Raw genomic sequence first — 16,486 nt, 5'->3', positions numbered from 1 at the left:
TAAAATTTTACTTCTCCTCTAAAATAACATAATTTTAGGTAATTTATTTTTACCTAACATCTTTTAATGCCTAAAATAATACATCATTAGTGATATCATGGTATGGCCAATATGTTAGGAACTTTAAAAACAATGCAATATTTATTGGTTTATTTGTGTACTTTCTCAAATAAATGCAGCATTTCAATGTTGCTGAATGCCGAAAATTCCGTTACTTTGAAAATTTGTCTTTGAACAGTCTGCAATTTGGTATCATCTTATTCTTCGATTAAATGATACAGAAATTTGAGATGGTAGTCAAATAAACTTTAGAAAACCGTCAAATTTTGTTAAATATTCTACTTTTGCTAGCTAATAATCAGCAGATTATTTATATTTATATTTCACGAATGTTTTAAGTAATGGCAGTTACGAATTATTTTACTTAACATTGTATTTTACTTAAAAATTAAAAAATCTATAACTAAAGCATTTTTCTGACTGAAAAAATAATCGGAACCAGTATCTCTGCTTTTGTATTCAATCATTTTCAAGGACAAATTAATAAAAGATTATTCTGTGAATAATCTCTCACTGTTCGTAATGCATGCATCGTGACTTAAGCAGCAGCATAATATATATATATATATATATATATATATATATATATATATATATATATATATATATATATATATATATATATATATGTATGTATGTATTTACACGCTTAATAATCTACATATACATAGTAATAAATATATTTTTGACTTACAGATATAAGACTTCTTCACATCACAAAAGAGAAAATTTTCTTTTTAAATCAATGCATTTTAGCATAAGGATCCGAAAGGTCCCGAGCACAATGTAGGTACACTTTTCTTGACCAATTAGCTTATGCTGCAATCTTAAAAAAAAAAATTAAAAAAAAAAATCGAGTACATTTTGAAAATAATAAGCTGAGCACATTTATGAAGCGACAACATAATAACGATGTCATTTTAAATTGTATTACAAAATTAAATAGCTTTTGGGTCTAGATATACCAAACACAACAGCAGGAATAACACAAGAGCTTCATTGTAGCATGAAGACATACGCGTTTTGTGAAATGAAATAATTAGCTCTTAAAATATAAATCATTGGTTTTTTATTATAAGAAAAAATTTATCTATGCTTGGTTTTATTGGCTTTTCCTGAAAATTCTTTTTTTTGCAGGGGGGGGGGGTAAAATTTTTGGTAAATGGTTAGAACAGAACATTCAAGGCAGCATATCTCTTTCCATTTTTCTTAGAAAAATTTCTAAGATTTTTCAGAATGGCGAATATTAATATATCTTTTGGGATAAGTTAGAAAAATTGCAAATTTTTAGAAATTTATAAATAAAATTTTTATAGGATCCTTAAAATTGCAATGCTGCAATTCTATAAAATTATTATTACAGCGGGAGAAATTAGACATTTTAAGTTACAAGCTATGTGACGAAAGAAAAAATTCTTGTTATATCTTTTATATAGACATTTTTAAATCTTTGTAGCAAGTTTTTAAATGCTTGAATTTATGTTTAAACATTTATTGCAGACTCAAAAATAGCAACACAAAAATAAAGGAAGGCTTAAAAAAAGAAAATGAAATATAATTAATTCAAATTCATGAAATGAAATATACAAGCTGATAAAAATATTTGAATTTTCGGAATGATAAAAGAAAAAGCCCCCCCTCCCAAAAAAAAACATTTAAGAATTCAAGTCCAAGTTAACATGTCGTTGTACTTTTTGAAAAATTTGCATTATTTTTTTTATTACATGATCTATGGCTGATTGAAGTTCAATGATTTTAAAAAATTTTTTCACTTTACAAAATTACTTAATAAATTGTTCGAAAAATGTTTTAATCAAAAAATTTTCTTCATAAAATTTCTCTTCCTTAAATTTTGAAATTTGGACTTTGACTATCGATGAGTCATTATTAAATTAACACTGGCTGTCAAATTTCAATGCTGAGGCAGATTTGCCTGAATATCTGAGACTCACACATCCACAAGCTCGCACACTCACTTACAAGCCCTTTTTTTTATTAATAAGTAACTGGTCATCTTTAAGTAACACCAGTGAACCTAAATTTACGGTGCTCTGCTGATTCCAAAACAATCCTGCATCATCACATCAAAAATAAATAAATTTAAAATACCTTAGTGTATTGCTTATCAGCAGATGCGTCATTTATTATTATAAAAAGGGACCACATTTTGCAGCAATACTGATTGCTTCTCAAAAAGCAAGGCTATCAAATATTTTTTGTGGATTGCTTCTGTAAGAAGTACACACGTATTTTTACACACACACGTATATATATATATATATATATATATATATATATATATATATATATATATATATATATATATATATATATATATATATATATATATATATATATATATATATATATATATATATATATATATATATATATTGCGGCGTTTTACAAATTCGGAGAGGAGATTTTCTGTTTTTGGGAGTGACACTGGAACTAAAAATTGCTTGGGCAGGAGTTAAGCCGATTAAAATTGCTGCTATTACATATATAATAATAATTTTGGTAATATACTTAATATTTCTGAAAGTGTGTGTATGTGTATATGTAGAAATATTAAGTATATTTCTAATCTTTATAATTTCAAAATAATTACTAGGTGTTATTTAAGTTTAAAGAATATCAATTTGAAGGAAACCATACTCTATTTAGCTTCTTTTAGATGTGACTGAAATTTTTTTTGCGTTATAATACTCTTTGATGAAAACAATATTAACTATAATTTTTTTATATAAATTGTCCAATACATCTGGTTCTGATATTATAAAAGAAAAAATATACTATCTCGCATATGCGCAATTAAATATTACAATAAATATTTATATTTCTTTGAATATTTAAAGTATTTGCTTTGGATTTTAATATAATGCTTTGCTGGTAAATTTCCTCAAAGTTTGTAAGTTTTATGGAATTTGATTAAAAAAAATCTGCATATTGTAAATAAAAATCTGCAGAAAAATTTGTGAATTAAAAAAAAATCATTTATATTTTTTCAAATATATTAGAATGCAGTTAAATATTTTTAATTCAATTAAATATTTCAAATTGCACACAAAGCCATTAATGAAAGTTTGAAATCATTATCAGTTTTTCGTGAGCCGAATGAAGCCACCTATCTTTTCTCTTAATGTCGATCATCTAAATATCTTAGAAACCGATTTTCGTTGTAAAAGGTGAATATAATGTGATTTAAAGCATATATTTTTTTAAAATCATAACCAGAGGACCATAAACATTTAAAAGAAGTTCTAGCCCAACCGTTCTATAGAAATTCGATAACAAGAAATCTTAATCTGTAAGTGTTTAGATACTTTTGATCATATAGTGTAAATATAGCAATGCAAAGTGGAGTGGAAGAAGATGCTACTAGCTCAAGGCCTTATAGCTAATTCTAGCTATCTTTATTTAAATCAAAAGCTTATATATATTATAAAATCCCAGGTTATTAGATAGAGTAGTACAATAATGTTGAGATGTAAGATATGCATTTGATGCTGATGCAGAATGCGCGCACTTGTACATTTGTATATCTGCACATTTCCCGATGTTATGGCATTCGTATGAAAAGATAATTGTTTAAGTAATTTAGATAGAAACAACACCTTTATAAACAAGAACTATTGTGATTTCGGATTTTGAAGCCTTCAACGTTGCAAGATCATCGCCGTAAATAGTTCATGGTACAGCATGCGTCTGCTTCGGTATATTAATATTCTGAAATTGGAAAACGATAAATTGTGACACCTTGCTTGATACTTTCAGACAACATAGAAGTTTTAAATAATAGTTAGTTGACGAAAATGACTCTGTAGTTAACAGTTCTTTTTCCAAACTTTATCGTCCTGTTAACAGGAGGATCTCCCACTGGTTAGAATTCAGATAGGTGGACGAGAAGCTTCCGATATGGTAGATAGTTCTCGCCACCCAAGTGGATACAGAAAAAGTGTTCCGATTGTGAGATGTACCTCCCTTAGGAAGGGTTGTACCGTGGCCGGTGATGGCTCTCAGGACTCAACCATAGTTTTCACCAATGTTTTCATGGCTGTCCGGTCATTCAGATTTAACCGTGTGCTTCAGGATGGATCAGAGAAGTCAACTTGTGATTTACAGGAGGATATTTGACCTTTTGCATGTACCAAGCTTACATACAATACAGTTATTATGTAGAATAGGATTTCAACTTGTAATGGCTCCCATCCCAAAGCCCTTACCTATAGGTCATGAGTCTTTTATATGATTATTTATAAAGTAAATGCACCGTTTCTTAACTTATTCCATCGGTTGACCCTTAGATTAAATTCTTATCTATGATCTAAACGCTGCTATTTAGCTCCAACTTATATTCCCGTATATTTGAATTGAATAAATAAGGTTGGAATATGTCCAAACAGTTTAGACTAAACAATATTTTTTGGGAATTCCTGTTTAACTATTTCGTCAATATGTATTTATGCAAAATTAATTGTTTATGACATCTTTTTAAATTTACGAGAAACTTTTGAATCCCTCTGTAGATATCTATAAATAATTACGAAATTTTATAACATTACTATTCTGTTATTTTCAATACAATTTATATTTGTGGTTTCTCAGGAAAGAGCTCGAGCCACCATATGCAGTAGACAATCTCGGAGACGTTTGCGGAATGTTTCTTAAGAAATTGCAAGCTGCTTGGAGAACCGACTTTTGGGGGAAAAAAACACTGTAGATTTGGTGACTTAATTCTTGGATATCAATGCAATCAATGAATCTATCAGAAGAAATTATTCAATTTAACTAAGAAAAAGCGATATGTATACAAAAAAAGCAAAACATGCAGAGGGAAAATATTGGTACTTATTTTTTTACTGTTAAGAATTATTCACTTGTACAGAATTGATTTACTAAAGATAAAATAAGTGTTTCGGCTCTTCTGAGTGAAAAAAATCAAAGAATATTTAACGAAATCTATTTAAATAATAAGTTGTATTTGGATATTTACTTTCTCATTGCTTATAGTAGCCAAAGGCAATTATTAATGAATTGATCTCATAAGTGAAAACGAACAATATAGTCTAGTTGCATTAACCTGCGTAGAAGTGCGTTCCTTGAACTTATTCGAAATCAAGTATCGAATTTTTTTCGTAACAAAACACAAAGAAAATTGCACTTATGTTACATTAAATATCAATTGTACAAAAAACAGAATATATAAAATAGGAAATAATTTTTTTCAGATATCACTTTTGAAATTCTTCTTTAAAAAATATTTTGAACATAAAGTCTTTAAAAGGACTTTAATGATTACTGCGCTTCAAATATTCAAAAAATACAAGATTTCTATTGCAGTTATAATTTATTGATAGCAAAGAGGAACTTGTCTCAGTAAACTGGAAATAAAATTTAATTACGACTTTCTTCTAAGCAATCCAACACTGAAACATATTCATCGGACTTCAGAAGCTCGGACATCTATTTCCCCGAGACAAGAAACTGAATAAATTCCTTTAAATGTCAGTGTTAGTTTCTAAACAATCTTGAATGCAGCTATTGTGAATCTGAAGGGTTTTTTTTTTTCCCACTTAAAAACTGATTTACTAAGATACTTTTTTAAAGATCTAGGATTTCGGAAGCCCGAAGAGCCTCCTCGCAGGTAAATATTCTTTTTAAAGATACAAGGGGATATTTTAAATCTGAATTTTGAGACTTGGGAGACATTTGGGGGGGGGGGAGATGACAAGAATAACATCCGAAACGATTTCTTCAAACTTCCATATCACATCAGCTAAAAGATTTTCTGAACATTAATGGTTTAAATATTTGTTAAGTCGGAATACACGATGAATGTTTTAGAGAATAAGGCTTCAAACTGTCATCCAGACTTTTCATCAAGAAGCCAATATTACAACAGAGACACAACAGTCGAAAAAGCTTATTAGAAAAGAGAGATTATTGCAATGTTTGATAAGACAATTCAAACTAAAAAGGCATTTAAAAATGAAAGAGGTTTCACCACAAATGAGCAATATTTTGCTTACTTTTATTCTTCTTGAGATATAGAAAGAGTTCCAAGAATCTAACAATTAAAGAATTCTTTTAGACTGCACAATATTTGTCATAGTTCTTCAAACGGCGCTTTACTAAAATTTGGTAATTCTTTTTAAACACCTTAGTATTATAACCATAACTATTTAAATTGGCACAATATTACAAGACATAGGTTTCGCCATACTCTTAAGGCATGGTGATAAAATCTCGAATCGTGACTAAAACTTTGTTCTATCAAAAATTCCCCTTTTATATTGGCTTTCTGCTTGCTCACACTGGCATCGAGGTTTAAAAATCTTCCTGTTGGTGTGGTATAAAGGTTTGAAGATGGGTGTGCCAGCAGAGGTGTTGTCTTTGGTTTTGATCAAAATTTAAAAATTAAGAATTAAAATGCCAAATAGTTTCACTTTGTCCAAAAGTAGGACATTAGTCTAATTATACTAAATCTACTCTATTATGATGGCTTTGACTAAAGTAATGGAAGGGATGAGCTATTTAACGTTTAGAAATAGATTAAGACCCTTTAAAAAAGTATTTCATAGAAGAAATGAATCCTAAATTTTTATATTTATGCAAAAACAACAAAACTTACACAAAAAAAAAAAAAAGATTTTGAACTTTTTAGCTTTAATAGAAAAGGTGAGAAAAGAGTTCTTCATTTGTGTGGTGATTTTTTTTTTTTTTTTTTTGTTCGTCAGTGTATATTTAAATGGCCAGAAATGAAGGGACACCAAAATGGCCCCTGATTGTTCATTTCTTGCCTAATTACCCCGGCACAAACGCCTCAGGTTCCTGAACTTCACCCCCATTGAGCTCCGAGATCGTTAGCCTCTGCGAAGACGTCCCTTTGGAGTCAAGTGAAACGGAGAAGTTCAGTTTCTTTTGTTGTCCGTCGCATGTCCGAGGAGCCAGTGGGGCGTGCGGCAAGATGGAGTCCCGCACCGGAACAGTAACAATGGGAACAGGAAGTCTTTTGAAAAAGGCGGGAACAAAGGCGGGCACGCGACGAACACGGGTATGGTTAATTTTGCACTGAGGTTTCATAGGAGGAGAAACTTGTTACCTGCGCTTTTAACATTTAAGGATTCTGCCCTTGAGGCAGGAAAACTCTTTATTTACACAATAGATCTTAAAGAATACTATTTTAAAATGAATGCACTTAAAACTGGGCTGAGTTGATGTATGTAGGGGGTCCTTAGGATGTGTGAGATTTTAAAGGTCGCAATCCTAAAACATGCAAAATCAATTTTAAAAAAAAATAATTTTAATTTAAATTGTGCAAAAGTAATTTTTAAATATCGTAATGTCAAAAAGGAATTAAAAAATATCCATTAGTGGATCATTTTCAGGTTGGTTTCAATATCTCGGGGTAAAAAAATATTGATTAAAAATAATTTCAAATTAAAAATGGCAGGGAGGAAAAACTGAAAAAAAAATTAAGGGGAGGGGGAAATCACTTTTTTAAAAACACAATATAAAAGATCTAATTCGAGTATTAGCCAGTTTATTTGAGCTGTTGGAATTTGAATCAACCTGCTGACTTGAAAAAAAAATCTACACCAGTTTCCAAGCGAGTTTGAAAGTCTGGATAAAAACTTTTGAAAAATATCTGAAATCTAAACCATATTTGATTTTAAACTTTGATTTTTTTTTCTTAATGAATCCGAATCTCTTGCAAAATAAAAGGAAACAAGAAATTAAATTTTCCTGGACATATCTATCTATAATATATTTTTTTTATTAAACATTACGTTTTATTTACTTTGTGATTGTTAAATAGCAAGTTACCTGACCCATGTCATTTGAGGTTTATTTTAGTAGTATTGTTTGAAATATTTCATTGAAATTGTTATTCCGTCATAGCAAATATTTATATTGCATTTGACAGTGAAATTCCGGCAAAAGAATGAAAAGTAAAGCTTTGATTAAAACCAAATTAACAGCAAATGGGTTTAAAATTTGTTAATTCTATTTTTATTCATTTATTAAGTAAAAATTTTTTATGTAAACACTAAGTTGTATTTACTTTGTGATTGGTAGATAGAGAGTCAACTGACTCAGGACATTTGAGGTTTTTTTCATCAGTATTGCTTGAAATATTTAATGAAAATTATTATTCCGTCATGGAAAGTATTTATATTGCCCTTGATAAAAAAATGATTACAAAAAAAAGTAAGAAAGGGAAAGTAAAGCTTGAATTAAATTCAAACTAACTGAAAATTAGTTTAAAACAGTATTGTTTGTTAATTCTACTTTTAGACAAAATGTTGGTAGAACACTAATCAATCACATTCTGATTTGTTTACCTTTCTCGAGTAACAGAAATGTTTCGTCTCTAGGCTAGCAATCGTCCATCTAAATAATACACTTGTTAACCTTGCAATACTTTTTTTTTAAATAGTAATGGAGCAGCCAGCGATATCGGACGAAAAAAAAGGCGAAGAAAGACTGAGCGAGAATCTGACAATTTGAAAAGAAAAGCTAATCGTGAAGTTGCTAAGCCGGCTGCAGAATGTGAAAAATTGATTCAATATTCAGATATTGGAGCTATGGACAAAGAACGTTCTCAATGTGGACTTTCAGTTTTGAACCGGAAATAGGCCGATCGGAAAATGTATATTCTCATTACAGAATGTATATCTCATCCAGAATGTCGAATCTTGCGTATAGTGTCGGAAAACATTGGGGGTGGCGAGGCGAAAACGAGTTGGGGTTGAATTCCCTAGTATATAAAAAAAGAATTGTTGGAGGCCGAGGTTCACCAAAACTGAGGAGCTCTTAAGCATTGCTTAATTTGTCTGTTTGATAATACTGCAATGACATTATCCATGGTTGCAGAATCGTACAGCATTTAGCATCTAACGCATATCTCATATATCTGAGACAAATTATTAGCTACAAATTGTAAGAGAGGCAATTTACAAAGGGGAATACATTGTCGAATTAAACAGCGTATACATGATTACAAAATCTCAGAAATTTACAATACTTTCTCAAGCTCTGCATTTTTCTGAGACATTAAAGGGAAAACCGGAGGAATGCTTAGATTTCCCAACTGTACTTCTGAGCTCTTCGGTATTATCCCAATCGCTTGCCTGACAATTGCCATTTACGACTTGTCCGATTCAAATCGGATGTATGAACCAGACCTAATTTTCCATAGCAATTGTAAAATGCATTCTATTTTTCACTGTGTTTGTTAAATTTTGGCTTTCGAATGATTTGAAAATTTAAACATATAAAACATAAATGTCTTTTGTTGTATATATATATATATATATATATATATATATATATATATATATATATATATATATATATATATATATATATATATATATATATATATATATATATATATATATATATATATATATATATATATATATATATATATATGTGTGTGTGTGTGTGTGTGTGTGTGTGTGTGTGTGTGTGTGTGTGTGTGTGTGTGTGTGTGTGTGTGTGTGAAGGGAAAGATTCATAAGGGGAATACCGGAATTCGTGAAAAATTAAATATAACTTTATACCAGAATAGATGCTCGCTCAAATAAATGGCTTAAATAACCCAAGAAATTCATTTAGGGGACGGAGGTTGACTGTTAGAATATTTTAAAAAGACATTAAATATGCTAAACAATAAAAATAACTATATTGTTTTTATATCTTTATTATGTTGTTTATTTGTGAATTTTGTAGAAGCAAAAAAAGAACTATGATCCTCATTTTTTATAAATGCACTTAACTTTATACGTTATTCTGATGAAGAATCCTCACAATTATTGTTTGCACTGCAGTTTCAGAAAAAAAAAAAAAAAAAAAAAAAAAACTTAGTCATTTGTTAAATTTAGCTCAATTATAGTGAGTTCATTCCAAGAAATTGGGACTTTGATATGAATTTTTGGAAGGAACCATTATACTATGGCGAATCAATGATTGTTCTCTTATTATTCTTTTAAAGCATTATTCTTTTTATGCTTAAAGTCATTCTCGTTCTGTAATTTGTCTTGGTTGCTGCAGTTTTACTTTCATCACAAGATTATTTTCTCTTTATAACTTCATTCGTTTTGTGGTTTCAGTTTGCAAATCATTTTTTATTAATAAATCTGTTAAAATGATACATACTAGTCCTTTATGCTTATGAACCACTTTCTTATTGTCAGTTTCTGAAGAAGTCCTTATTTCCTATGGTTTGTTATTAAACTCTGCTTGCACCGATATTGAAGAAAATATTAGCGATGTGGAGTGCGAGCTATTTCTAACTAATGACCTAGAAGGACCTTTTCGTACACAAGGATCTCCTTCCATTGTTGTATCACTGCTTTGCACATATTTGGCAACATTTCATTCATCAGGTGAATCTGTTGAATCAATTATAGCTATTGACAAGAAGCCTTCCTCACCGAACAATGCTCTTACTAAATTGCCGAAAAACTTGCCATAACTTTATTTAAAAAAAACTCTAATTCATTATTTGAAATGCATAATTTTCAGACGAAAGTTATTTTTGGGTTTCAAAACTTAGTGAAAGTGAAACACAGTAATATCAATAAATGAATTTATAGCACATGTAGCTACTGCTTTGTTTTCAAACTGTGGTGCAATAGTTTCCCATGATTTTAGCATTTTCTTTATTTCATTACAAAGCTGATGCTGTACTGAAGTAGTTATATCCTCCTTTTTTTTATTTTTTATTTTTTTATTAAATCTTCTTTATAACTCCTTACTGTAATACAGAATGCAACTCTTGGCTATGCTTGCATTTATGTCCACATGATATTGAAATACTTCTCCCTTATACTGCAACGTGAAATCATGTCGCTTGTCGAAGTGTCTTGTTTTTTTCCTCCTTCCATGTTTTAACTAATTGTATATTTTACAATTCCGCTCTTTAATTTGAAAAAGAAACATAAAAAAACAACAAGCTTTAAATATGAACTGAGATGTAGGAACGATTCTGAATGTGAAGTTACTATATGACCTCGTCAATCATTTTGTGAGACATAAATCACTAAGGGAATTATTTTTTGAACATTTTTTTCTTTTGTTTTCCTTTATGCGAATCACTCGCTATAAGAGGAGCACGTTGAGCGAGGTCTTATTGTATCTTCTTTTGCAGTTACAGTAAGCGTGGCGGTACTTTTTATGATAAATATCTTTTTTAGTTTCTGAACACCTGCTAACTCAATATTGTCAACAATGTAATTATCTTAAAATTGGAATTTTAGCTGCCGAGATAGGCGGAGAAGGTTTTCACATTTCTCTTATTGAAACTTTTGATTCTGTTCAGACAATTCATTTGAGGAGTGCGTACGAAGAAAGATTTGCACTTTTAAAATACTGATCACTTGAAGCACTATAACATTTATTACAATTCACTAGGATTTTTTTATATAAATTTTTAATTCTCTACTGATAAAACTAGATATTTACTTCAGTATTAAAAAAGGCAATAACAGAGCTTCGAGGGACTACTACATATTATTGAAGTTTCGCCTCCTGTTCATTTATGAAGACCTATCGAAATTCTTTTTAAAGGCACAACTAAATCTAGATACGAAATATCTTTAAAAATTAGTAAAATCATATCTACATTGTTTAATTATTTAATTAATTTAATTTGACTATCATTAAATAACAACTTATTTAGAATTCCAATTTTCTATCCCTATCAATTTTCAGCAGAATTTCTGGAGGTGTCATGAAAATAATTTCTCACATAAAACCCACATTTCGCAATTTGCAGTCGGTCATCATTTCTTCCCTTCCCTCAGAAATATTTAATTTGCAGTTATTCCTTATATATCTTTTTTTAAACTTCTTGCCTAAACTTTGAACATAAAACATATATTATAAAATGAAAAATTGCTCAAGGCAAGTTAGTCTACAAATAGCTCCTATGGACTAGTGGATGGTATGTAACGACTAGGCCCTTATGGCATCATTTTAAGTGTGCTAGGTATAATAGGTTACACAGAATTTTTAAATATGCGATCATTTGCCAAAAATCTAAGTTTTGTCATGATATAAAATTTAAACAAATATTTCTAAAGGTTTCGATACAAATAACAAAATAAAATTTTAAAAATTACTAATATTTATACAATCAATGTTACAATAAACACTCTCTTTACTGTTTTTTTAAATGAAGCAATCCTATCATTAGAAGCAGTGATCGGCGAAAGAAATCAGCAGAATGACAATAACTATCCAGCAAGAAAAAAGTGAATATTAATTAGCGGTTAATTAAAAATTCGAATCTACGTACATAACAACTGGGGTTAATTGCTCCCTCATCTAACAACTAACCCAAGACTCCTCTACTAACATGAGGTTGAATCAAATGAAAATTTCTTGCGATTAAAGTAAATTTATTTTTCAGATGAACACGCATATTAAAATTTAGCTTCTGCAGTAAAAAAAAAAATAATAAAATTTCTGTTTGCAGAGAAATGACGTTTAATATATTCCTCAAATCATACTAATAATGTTGTTAAAAGATATCGATGGAAATGTGCATAATTTTTTTTTTTATTTTAATGAAAAGTATTAAAATAAAATAAAATAATCATTTCAAATGGTATTTAAATAATTTTTTTTCATTGAAATTTAAACTTTGTTTCATATTATCGATGGTGCCATGACTTTGGTTTTATACTTCCACAACATAATTTAGATTATATAATTTATATGGTTAATTGATTAAAAGAAGCGCTAATCATATTGCTGTATTGAGAAATTGTTCTTACTATTTTAAAATTTTAACATGAAATGTGATGGGACATCTAGAGGCAAGACAGGAATGCAATTTCACTACAGTCCCTCAAAAGAGCCAGCCGAAATAAAGAATGATACTCGACTAGAATAAAGAAGCTCATCGAAAAACAATAAAAAACAGTGTATCCATTGCACAAAGGGCTCCCGACAATGGCGATTTACACTGCGGTAATATCCTTTTCGTGGCTATCAGTCGGAAGCATTGGCATTGTGATTCGCGGACAAATCCTAACAAGGCCCGAGCGTGCGAGGCACGCGAATACTCTGCGAACAATGCGTTGATAAAACGCCGCGATTTGAGGAATGAATTGTTTAAACTCGTTATGAAAACATGAATAGATATTTGATCAATTAAATATAGGATTTAAAAGAAAAACGAAAAAAGAAAGTTTGCAAAAAAAAAAAATTATAGTTTAGCAGAAATGTATGTTTTTTTAATATTAAAATCATTTTTAAAAGAACTGGAACATTTAATCTTCTGCAATAATTACATTTCTGGTTGTATAGAAATCGTTCTGTAAGAGGGATACCAGAATTAAGTGTTATAGAATGGCAACTGCTATTTTTGAGCTATTTTGAACACGATCATTCAGAAACACTTTGAGCTAGACGGATAAAATTTGAAATATCATATTTTCACTAACTTTGCAGATTTGATGCAAATTATGAACAAAATCCACTGCCAGGAAATTTTCTGGAAATATGTCTGGATGTCCGAGTATAAATGAACACGATAACTATAAAATGTAAAGAGCTAGATAAACTAAATTTGGTACATAATTTTAAAGTTTAAAATATAAGTATTTAAAGTTTAAATTTAGCAACTTTTGAATTAAATCTGTCAAGAGGTTGACCATTTGTCGATCTATTCTTTCACAAATACATTAACTCAAAAAAAAAAAAAGAGATTGGATAGAAAAAATCTGGTATACTGTTTTGTCATTCAAAGTGAAATTTTTTTTTATATCAGCAAAAAAAAAGGGGGGGGGATATAAAACAAATTTTTTTTTTCAATATGCATTTTCAGAGAAAACTACAAACAAAAAATATATGGAGAAAAATAAACTTTCAGGCATTTGGGCTATAAAGAGAAGGTTGTAATGTGGATATTACGATAGCGTTGAAAACTATATTTCCATCTCTATCAAAGTCTACTGTCTTGAATGTATTGTTCTTGATAAAAATTCAATTTCCAACAGATCTCCAAAACATTCCATATAGATACTAAGCCTTAGTGCTGTAATTTTGAATATGATGCCAGAGCTTCGAGAATTAGTGACCTAATTAAATCTGTGCAGGCATGGTGCACGATAAATCGTCTAATCATTCTTTCAATGGAAATTTGTAGAGATATTTTCCTCATTTAAATACTATTCAAACTTACAAGGCCTATTTCGAAATAATCTCCAGGAAACTTCAAAACAATTAGTTTGTCAATTTAAAGTAACAGTTGTCAAATTATTTAATTCTCTGAAATGATCCAGCAAAAATAATTTGTTCTATTCATGTTAAGGAAGATTTTTAGTGATAAAATATGCTCAGTCTAAGCCAAAGTAACTTTATTGTAATTCTCACCATAACTAAATGCATTTCGGAGAGGATGACAGAAATGTTTCCATTACATTGACTGAACTTAGGAGCAAGCTGTTGTTTTTATTCTCCCTCTCTCTCTACCTTAAATGTGGAAAAATGTAAAAGATTTGATAACATTTCTAAAATTTTCTGATACCATATATAAAATTAAATCACAATTCAGAATAATATATCAAAAATGCATTGTTACGAAATATTGCTCAGAAAAAGACATTTTATATTAATAGCCGCTGGTCGATTCTTATTAAAATTGCATATTTTTTTATTCATCGCGTATGTTATCAGCTTGATTTATAAGTTTATTTAATGTAAAATGTATTTTCTCATTCCAGTATTGAAATCATATGATAAAACCAATTTTTAAACCTTTTGTAATAGCATATCACAAATTTGAACATCCTTGTTGTTTCAAATGCAAAAATCAAATTCAAATACACATCTTCCTATTACTGAAATTCAATTATAGTTTTCATCTAAATGCCAAAACTAAACACACTCTTCAAGGGGAGACTTAAGTCCTCCTGTTTGTCCAAAATTTAAATTATATAATCGAGAAATTTCTTTGCATGAAATACAGTTGCTGATTTTAGCTTGATGAAACCAATTGAAGCTCATGGTATGTGCCTTAAATACGATGGAAGAAAAGACATTGCATTTGCATCAAATGTAGGCGGGTAGACAATTATGTGGAATGTGTAGAAACGTTTGACATGTCACTGTGATATCACATGATTTGCTTCTATTCGTTCTATCCTGGACATTTTTATATCGAAATACTCTTTTTCATTCTTTGCGTAAATTGTTTTAAATGTTTCATTTTTAATTAAATAAAGCAATTATTTTGCCTCATTATTAAATTGCACGGACTTAATAATATTTCATCCGCATTTTTCATTTCTTTAAACATTTCTTTTGTTTCTTTCCAAAATCATGCTTCATTTTACTGAAACAAATTTCAAGTTTATTCCCTCACTTCAAATATCGTTGAATCATATTTTCGAATGATACCTGAATTGCAATATTTGTATTTTTTTCCCCCAACACGAATGATCTTAATTTGGTTATTTATCTCAGTCAAAGGATTTTAAAGGAAAATACAGGACGACAAAAATTATTTATCTTAGCAGAATAAAAATCAAGTATTTTTAACACACTAAATAACTAAAACTTGGTAGTATAAGTTGTGGCTCAATTGTAGTATATACAATAATTACTTTAATTTTAACAAGTGTCCTAAATTGTTTTATAGAAATAAATATTTCATTTAATCCTTCAGTAATTTTTATAACTTTTCTTCTCTTTCTGCGCTATTGAATTTTAGCGTTTCGGTTAAGTCGATAAAGAATTGTTTTTTAATGAAAAATTCCTCTTATTTATGTTCTGTGAATATACAAAATAATGCTTTCCAAATTTACTTCAAAGTATGAAATAAATAAATTTTGAAATTAAAAAAAATCATATTATTTACTTGAACAAACTTGACATTGGCATTCAAGAATAATAAATGAATGCTGAGATAATATGGTGAGATAAATAACTTTTAAAAATATTTAGAAAAAAATGTATCATTTCAAGCAGTTTTGTGATAGAAACTGAAGAGAAAAAAAACCAAACAAATGCGATAATATCCAAGGAATTTCTTCAGATTTTATAATGTCCATGTTGTTTCTTCAGTTTATTTATGATTTCAAATGATCTGTTTTGTTTAAAATAGGGAGAATAAAAACTTCGAAATGTTAGTAAAAGCATTTTCTTTTCATTTATTAAAAAATCATCTGGAAAGATACAACTTTTTATTTTCCGGTTTCTGTGCCACACTTTTCAAGGAGAATGAAAATGGTGGTGTATGTTTAAAATTTTCCTTCTTCCGTATATATCTTATTCTTCATACCTAGCTGTTCATACCGAGTAATTTTAATACTGCAATTCTTTAATCGAATTCCTAAGTTTAGTATCATTGTATTACAATCAGTTAGGGTTAGGGATAAATTTCAAATGCTTTTTCACTTAACGC

General features: G+C 29.3%; 1 protein-coding gene across 1 annotated transcript in view; it reads right to left on the bottom strand.

Moving 5' to 3' along the window:
• Window positions 1-7,146, bottom strand: part of LOC129962722 (uncharacterized) — an 82,490-nt gene extending 75,344 nt beyond the window's left edge. The window contains exon 1 of the mRNA XM_056076670.1: window positions 6,872-7,146. Coding sequence (XP_055932645.1) covers window positions 6,872-7,146 — 275 coding nt within the window. The remainder of the gene's footprint in view (window positions 1-6,871) is intronic.
• Window positions 7,147-16,486: the final 9,340 nt, after the last annotated feature.

The sequence above is a fragment of the Argiope bruennichi genome, chromosome 1 (genome assembly GCF_947563725.1).
Source record: "Argiope bruennichi chromosome 1, qqArgBrue1.1, whole genome shotgun sequence".
Lineage (NCBI taxonomy): Eukaryota > Metazoa > Arthropoda > Arachnida > Araneae > Araneidae > Argiope > Argiope bruennichi.
This window is presented reverse-complemented; position numbering and strand designations above follow the sequence as displayed.